The sequence below is a fragment of the Babylonia areolata genome, chromosome 13 (assembly GCF_041734735.1).
Source record: "Babylonia areolata isolate BAREFJ2019XMU chromosome 13, ASM4173473v1, whole genome shotgun sequence".
In the NCBI taxonomy this organism is placed as follows: Eukaryota; Metazoa; Mollusca; class Gastropoda; order Neogastropoda; family Buccinidae; genus Babylonia; species Babylonia areolata.
In genome coordinates, this window is record NC_134888.1 from 40,818,378 (window position 1) to 40,826,941 (window position 8,564).

An 8,564-nucleotide genomic window follows, 5' to 3' on the forward strand; every position below is an offset into this window, starting at 1 on the left:
GCAGAGTCCGCCGGATCCAGTCTTCACATGCTTGGGTAGACAAGCCCTAACTCACCGAAGGTTTGAGACCCGTCGGCTACCCTCACCTAGTTTAGCCAGCCTGTCAAAGCCGTTGCCCGGGGGTTGGGCGCTGCCGCATGCTAGCAGCTTTAGGACCCATAGGTGAGAGCTGGGTGCCGGTGGGGACCAATAGAGGACGAACCACTCCCGGAAGAGCGTGACAAGCCCCCCCCCTCTAGAGGTACTACCCCTCCCGTGTACCCCCTAGCCCCCTCGCTGCCCCAAAAGGCGGATTGTATGCATGTGTTGGGCGGGAAGGCCGGGGAGGGGGGGGGAGGTTCGGGGTGGGGGTGGGGGGGGCATGTGGATTTGTGGATTGAATGTTCACTGAATGGAAGCGAAAGGAGAAAGTGAGGTGAAATGCTGAAACGTAATGAAAACCCTTTTGCATGACTACTACAGTGTGCGTTCTCCACATCGTCCTTGCTCTATGCTGTGGACCGCATCCTCGGGATAAAACGTCAGTGTCAAATTTTTTTTTCGCTTTCTCTTCTCTCTCGCTACTTCCGCTCTGTCTGTCTCTATCCACTTCCGCTCTTACTCTCTCACTCTCAAAGGTTCAGAGATGCGCTGATTAGAATGAAAATGAAAACAAACGAACTGGGTGCACCTAAAAGGTTTTGTTCAGTTAATAACGCATCAGCCAATCGATTTGTCCATTGTGTCCAAACACGCTCGAAATATTCGTAAATGAAGTGCACTAAGTCGAATGCCCACTGTACTCCGATCTCAGACACAAGTACCTGATACAACTACAGGTTCTCAATAAGGACAATGAAAATACTTTGTACACCATACAGATTACTTAGAATCAAGGACATTTGCTGTGTATGTATTATATTCACTGAAACTTGGAGATGAAACCCTGCATAATTCCGCAAGGCTATATACATTTGATGCATAGATTCTAATTACAATAAATTGCTTTATGTTGTTTCGTTTTTGATTTTTTGCATCGTGCCCATACCGTACCTCTTTAATGGAACTATCCTTCTCCTGTGATGTTATTTCAAATGCCCCTTTTTTCACTTAAACGCTTTGATTAGAGCTTCTACTGATTTGATTACCTTTCCGAGCCGACCTGGCTGGGCTTACATGAACATTTGAGAACGTGAAACAATAATGAGCACTGTTAATCTGTTTGGCCCCTGTCCCGACAGTCTTGTGTTTGGGTCGGTGGTCTTCACAAATAAAATCAGTGTCGTTTCGGGCCTCTGTCTGTCTGTCTATCTGTGTCTGTCTGTCTGTCTCATTTCGCTCTCGGAATTACTCTGTATAGTGTTCTTTTGTATTAGCCCCTTCAGTATGGGGTCAAGGCCTTATTCTGAATAAAAAATTATGTTCATGTTCTCTCTCTCTCTCTCTCTCTTTCAGTATATCAGTGCTATGTGTTGGCAGAACTCAATGTTCTACCTTATGCCTGTTTCGTGCGACGTGTCGGCCCCAGTGTCCATGCAGAACGCTTTCTCTATGGTTAAATATTTCAACACTGACGTGGAATTGTTTTGGCGCGCATCAGTCGTGATATGATATATACACTCGGCCGACTGGTCTCAATGCCAAACTGCTTTGAACTGAATTGCCAAAGGCTTAATACATAATGTTCCATTTGACGACAGCTTCGTTGTACGTGGCTTTAACCGACAGCAGATGTGCTGTACCGCTTTTGATCTGTCCGCACGCTTTGGAACGTTGACAATGGAATTCATTGAACAGTCGTTGTCGGTGGTAGAGTGGTCTCTCAGTAGTTAGATACAATGACAAGAGCATTGGTGGATTTTAGGTGACCGGTATTTTTTTGTGATGTGAGCTATTTATCGTGGTGACAAATGCCATGTAATAAGGTGTGTGTGTGTGTGTGTGTGTGTGTGTGTGTGTGTGTGTGTGTATATATATATATGTGTGTGTGTGTGTGTGTGTGTGGGGGGGGGGGGGGGGAGAGAGAGAGAGAGAGAGAGAGAGAGAGAGAGAGAGATGTGTGTGGGTGGGTGGGTGTTAAACAAAGGCCGGGAGGCGAGAAAGGTATATAAACAAAATATTTTAAAAAGGACTCGAGAAGCGAGACACATACTGACAGTTACATCGTACACACATATGCTGAATGTGTTGTCCCTGATAATGCCTGTACCGGCCCGTCACATCTGTGCACTGGTGTCTCTCTCTCTCTCTCTATATATATATATATGTTCCAGAGGAAGGAGCCATGAACGCGTGGAAGCGGTCAGCCGGTACTCCGGTTTCTGGATGCGGCTCCCAGCCGTTACTGATGCCCGCCGCCAAACGGCCCCGAGTCACGGACGGCCCCGACCTCAGGCTGCAGCCCTTCTGGAGCAAGACGTATGACCTGTCCCAGCAGCTGTACATCAGCGGCTTCTACCTGCAGGGCCTGCTGCGCTGCTACACCCAGAACCTGCTGCCCGTGGTCCGTAAGCACGGGCTGTGCATGAGCCTGGACGTCATCACCCGGACCGTCAACGACTTCCTGTTGTGTGAGTGGACGAGGGGCAAGATCCCGTTCCTCATCGACGACGTGTTGGTCTACACCCCCCCTGTGGTGCCCGGACAGCAGGACCAGGGCCGGAAGGGCGGAGATCAGAGGGGGCGGGCGGGCGAGGGTGGTGGTGGGAAGGAAGCGGCTCCCGTTCAGCCGTCCTCCTCCACAGTACTGCCTCCAGACTGCAGTGCTGGTTCCAGCGATCAGCACCAGTTTTCAGGCACAGCAGCGAAAGACGCACCCGCTGAGAGGGCACTTTGTTCCATCCACATGACGCTGGAGGCGGGTCACAATGCGCAGAGCACACAGACTGACGCGTATGAGTCATCGGCAGGTCCGACCACTCCTGGTCCTCGTGCTTCAGGGGTCAGGGACTGCTCGATACAGACACCAGAATCATGGATCCAGAAAGGTGGTCGCTCAGTTTCGTCACCGGCACAATCAAATGGAAACCACCAACACAGCGCCCAGTGCGAAGAAGCACCTGCACAGATCTTGGACGGACAATCCGTCCACGGAAGAACAGGACTTGACCAGTCGAACGCTTCCCAGCAAGTGAACGCTGAATTCGTCACAAGTCCACAAAATGGGCCTCAGCAAACAGACCCCGTAGAATCTGCAGGCAGTAACTGTCCTGTAAACGATTTTGAGCAACGTCAACAGCAGGAAGCACGTGAGCAGCACGCCGGGTCTGACGTGACACAATCTGGAAACAACATCCCCCGAGAAGATGTCGCATGGTCTGAGAGTTCATCTTGGCCAGGAAGCATGGCGCATGGGAACCGGAGAAGTATTGCACCAAAGATCACAACTGATCATGGAGACCATGATTACCGCAGGGGAAACGTTTCACAGCAGCGTGTGCAAAATGCACAGAACGTTTTGATTCCTCTCAGCAGCATGGACGGAAGTGCTCATCACACAGGAAACCATCTTCCGTCAGCCCCGAATGTCGCCGCACAGTTTCTGTTAAATTCTCCTCGGTCATGCAGGAAAGTAATCCCTGAAGTAAATGCACAGTGTGATCCACCCAGTGGATGTCCACGAGCATTTGCCAGCGGCACATCAACTTCCAGAAAAGGTCCAATGCCTGGTAACATTCCCAGATGGCCAAGACCTTGTTCTCCTGCCATGAACTGGACAGGTGTTAGAGGTGTTACGCCACGATCCCTGACTTGGAACAATTACTCGGAACAGGGTACCTTGCCACGTCAGCCATCTCCGATGTCTGTGAGAAATCCTGCCCAGCCATTCTTCAGACTTCCTTTTAGGTTTCCAAACCATAACAGTAATCCTGTACAGCACTGCGGAAATCTCATAACCTTGACAGGAAATCGGGTTAGTGCCACAACTAACCAGACAGAGGGTGCAGCTCCTTTCAGTGTGAAGTCTGATGAAAGAAACTGTGCCTTGTCTGAAGGCCCACATCATGACTACGGCTTCACGGGCTGTACCTCCAACACCAGTAACTCTGTTCACGTTGGAGGCAGTTTTTCAGGTGCTTCATCCAGCGACCATTCTCTTCACACAGTCAGTCAGTCAATGACGGCAGCAAGGACCATCATTCCTAGTTCCAACTGGTCTCAGATTTCTTCTGCAATATGCGGAAGTTTTTCATCAGGCTCAGAACAGGTTGCAAGCATCCCGTCATTTTTCGCCCCAAATCAGTCGGCTGATAGAGGTTTGATTCCAACACATGAGCAGTTGAATTCAGCACAGCATGCAGGCCGGGAAGCCCTGTCAGAGCAGATGAAGGCTGACAGTCACAGGACCGGGGTCACTGCTACATTTGACTCCAGAGCTCAGAGAAACACAAGAGTTCCCAATACGTGTGGGATCACCCCATCCTGTGTGGAGGTGTCAGTACCAGCTGAAAGATTGCCAAGAGAACCGGATGTCTTCCCTACTGCTACAGAACCAACACAGACAGGAACAGAGCCAATGGAAACTGGCAGCCAACCTGAATCCTTGCAGCAGGAGAGACTAAGTGCTGATAGTACTTGCAGCCACGTACCTCCAAAATATTCACTGGATGTACAAACATCTGCTGGAAACAATGCCCAACACTCCTCTTCAAAACCACCACAGTCTGTCGATGGCGCAAAACAGACATGTAAGAAAATGGACACAGTTTCTGAATCTGGCTCCTCTTGGCATGTCTTCGGTGCCGCTGTCTTTGGAGGACACACACCATCTCTTCATCAGATACCTCTGCCTGGTGAAGAAACACACGGACCACTGGATGAAACAGGTTACCATGGGCACATACCTTCTCTTGATGAGATACCTTTGCCGGATGAAAAATCGCCCTTCTCGTCATCGGAAAGTCAAACGCGGAATGGAAAAGACAATGAAACGAAGATGGGTAGCACAACTCCAGGTACTATGGAAGTGCCGTGTGAACCAATTCAGAACTGCCACATGTCTTCTTTTGCACCTGCTGCCCAGAAACAAACGGCAATTGAGCAAACACGGACAGATGGTGACACGCAATCCAAAAGAGGGCAGATAGAGACACTAGCTGGTCAGATACAGATGATGGTGGGGCACTTGGAAGAAACCAATGGACAGGTAAATGGCGGAGCCGGCAAAGGATCACCACAGAATAAGGACGATCCCATTACAAGCATCACTCAGGGCAGTCCCAGATCAAGCAGTACCCTGCCCATCGAGATGAGTTCATCATCTCCTTCTCTTTCAGAAGGCAGCAGCAGTCAGACATATATCACTGTCTCACCACCCAAACGTGGCAGGTCAATGCGCTTCACGCCATATTCATTCAAACCCCAGAAACTGAGTATCAAAAAACCTGATGAAGCAACTGAGAATAAAGACGTAACCACGGTGATAGACTCTCTGATCACAAGTGAGCTCCCCAACTTGTTCCGCAATCCCCAGAACCTGTCTCCTGACGCCATCAAGGAACAGTGCTCGCTCCTCATTTCCACGTGTCTGGCCAGGCTGTGGGCTCACAGCAGACGAAGGCATCGATGGACCGAGACGGACCCTGTCACGACAAGGAACAACTGGACCATGACTTGGAAACCGGAACGCACGAACCGTAGACTCATGACCGATCCAGTTCAGGTGAGAGTTTTAGTTTCAGTTTCTCAAGGAGGCGTCACTGCGTTCGGACAAATCCATATACGCTACATCACATCTGGTAGATAGATGCCAGACCAAGTAGCATAACCCAATGTGCTTAGTCAGGCCTTGGGTGCATGCATTATGATTTGTATACCTATCATAGTGAATTTCTACGACAGAATTTTGCTAGAGGAAACATTTTCGTTGCCACGGAATCTTTTTCAGTGCGCCAGGTACGTGCTGCACACAGAACCTCGGTATATCATCTCATCCGAATGACTAGACGCTCAGTTCTATTTTCAAGTCAAACTTTGGGAGAAAGGGCGAGAGCGGGATAGGAGCCCAGACCCTCACGGACTCTGTATTGGCAGATGAGCATCTTAACCATTCCGCCACCTTCCTCCTCAGGTGAGAGAGTCGAGCACCGTCACGGATGTGATCGCTCGCAGAGAGACGACCACCCTGACCGATAACTGCTGGATGAAGGATGCCTGGACCTTCACCCGTCGCTTCAAACCCTTCATCTCCCGCTCTTGCCAGACTCTCCAGGCCAGTGTCGCAGAGGCGGGGACAGGTACAGAGCTGGGCCCACTGCCAGTCACAGCTGACCAGGGAACGGGGACAGGTACAGAGCTGGGCCCACTGCCAGTCACAGCTGACCGGGGAACGGGGACAGGTACAGAGCTGGGCCCACTGCCACTCACAGCTGACCAGGGAACAGAGATGGACAGCACGACACGCAGCCAGGGAGCCATAACTGACGTCCCTTTGATGCCTCCCACAGGTCACCCCCTTGCTCACCGGCCACTGACTGTCTGTCAAGGGGCAGCGGCCAGACTGCCCAGGGAGCCTGTGGGACAGTGCCGTGCTCTGGTTCAGAGCGTGTCTCGGTGTGTGCTGATGGAGGACTCAGCAGGTAAGGGGGCAGAGGTGGGAGAGACGTCCTCCGGCACTTCAGGGGGGGATGAGAGCACTGTCCGGATCACCATCAAGGTCAGGGTTGGTGCAGGAAGCAACGTCAGTTTGGTGTCACAAGCCGTAGAAAGCGACATCAGTGTGTGCCCCAAACTGTAGGAAGGATAGTTAGCATGTGTCCCAAACTGTAGGAAGTGCCATAAGTATGTGTCCTAAACTGTAGGCAGGAACATCAGTGTGTGCCCCCAAACTGTAGGAAGTGCCATCAGTGTTTGCCCTAAACTGTAGGACGGGTGATCAGTGTGTGCCCCAAACTGTAGGAAGTGCCATCAGTGAGTGCCCCAAACTGTAGGAAGTGCCATCAGTGAGTGCCCCAAACTGTAGGAAGTGCCATCAGTGAGTGCCTCCAAACTGTAGGAAGGGCCATCAGTGTTTGCCCCAAACTGTAGGAAGGACCATCAGTGTTTGCCCCAAACTGTAGGAAGGACCATCAGTGTTTGCTCCAAACTGTAGGAAGGACCATCAGTGTGTGACCAAAACTGTAGGTAGTGGCATCAATGTGTGCCCCAAACTGTAGGAAGGGCCATCAGTGTGTGTCCCAAAACTGTAGGAAGGGTCATCAGTGTGTGCCCCCAAACTGTAGGAAGAGCCATCAGTGTGTGCCCAAAACTGTAGGAAGGGCCATCAGTGTGTGCCCAAAACTGTAGGAAGGGCCATCAGTGTGTGCCCCCAAACTGTAGGAAGGGTCATCAGTGTGTGTCCCAACACTGTAGGAAGAGCCATCAGTGTGTGCCCAAAACTGTAGGAAGAGCCATCAGTGTGTGCCCAAAACTGTAGGAAGAGCCATCAGTGTGTGCCCCAAACTGTAGGAAGGGCCATCAATGTGTGCCCCCAAATTGTAGCAAGGACCATCAGTGTGTGCCCCCAAACTGTAGGAAGGGTCATCAGTGTGTGTCCCAAAACTGTAGGAAGTGCCATCAGTGAGTGCCCCCAAACTGTAGGAAGAGCCATCAGTGTGTGCCCCAAACTGTAGGAAGGGCCATCAGTGTGTGCCCCCAAATTGTAGGAAGGACCATCAGTGTGTGCCCCCAAACTGTAGGAAGGGTCATCAGTGTGTCCCAAAACTGTAGGAAGGGCCATCAGTGTGTGCCTCCAAACTGTAGGAAGGGTCATCAGTGTGTCCCAAAACTGTAGGAAGAGCCATCAGTGTGTGCCCAAAACTGTAGGAAGAGCCATCAGTGTGTGCCCAAAACTGTAGGAAGGGCCATCAGTGTGTGCCCCCAAACTGTAGGAAGGACCATCAGTGTGTGCCCTCAGCAGAGCAACACAGACAGGCCAGGAAAAGCAGTGCCAGCAAGTCCCCGACAGCCGCCACCATCCCCTGTCCACACTGCGTCAGAACCTTCCGGGCGCGGATTGGCCTGACCAGTCATCTGCGCACCCACAGAGCCCAACCAACCCACCCCCAGGATGAATAGATGGTCCTCGTTGATCCCAACGGACGAACCACGCACACAAGGGCAGGTACAAGTATCAGTATTGTACATGTACAAGTAGTTGTGTGTGTGTGTGTGTGTGTGTGTGTGTTGTGCGCACGCGCACACTTGTGCCAAATGAAACACTGTGCTTTTTGTGTTAGTGACTTTAAAGTTTGCCCAACTCCAAATGTGATTGGAATCAAAATTGGAAATGATTTTAACGCAAAAAAAGAGAGATTTCATTTTTGTATGTATGGCTTTTTATGACTAATAAGAAAAACATAAGAAACAGTTTACTAATATGACTTTGGAAGTCTTCCAGTACAAACCTCTTACTAATATGACTTTGGAAGTCTTCCAGTACAAGCCTCTTACTAATATGACTTTGGAAATCTTCCAGTACAAGCCTGAATACTCACTGCATTTCCTCTGTTGTCTAAAATCTGCATTTTGCAATGGTTGGCACAACCTGTCATTAAACTATGCATTTGCTTTTGTTTATTTTTGAAATTTTTCTCTTTGAATCCCCC

The 8,564-nt window shown here is 50.4% G+C and overlaps 1 protein-coding gene across 1 annotated transcript; it reads left to right on the plus strand.

Annotated features, from left to right (window-relative positions):
* The first annotated feature begins 2,224 nt into the window (after positions 1 to 2,224).
* Positions 2,225 to 8,519, plus strand: LOC143289279 (uncharacterized). The gene is made up of 2 exons (XM_076598280.1): positions 2,225 to 5,641; positions 6,050 to 8,519. The coding sequence occupies exons 1-2, from the start codon at positions 2,264 to 2,266 to the stop codon at positions 6,713 to 6,715; spliced, it is 4,044 nt and encodes a 1,347-aa protein (XP_076454395.1). The 5' UTR covers positions 2,225 to 2,263; the 3' UTR covers positions 6,716 to 8,519.
* The last annotated feature ends 45 nt before the right edge of the window (positions 8,520 to 8,564 follow it).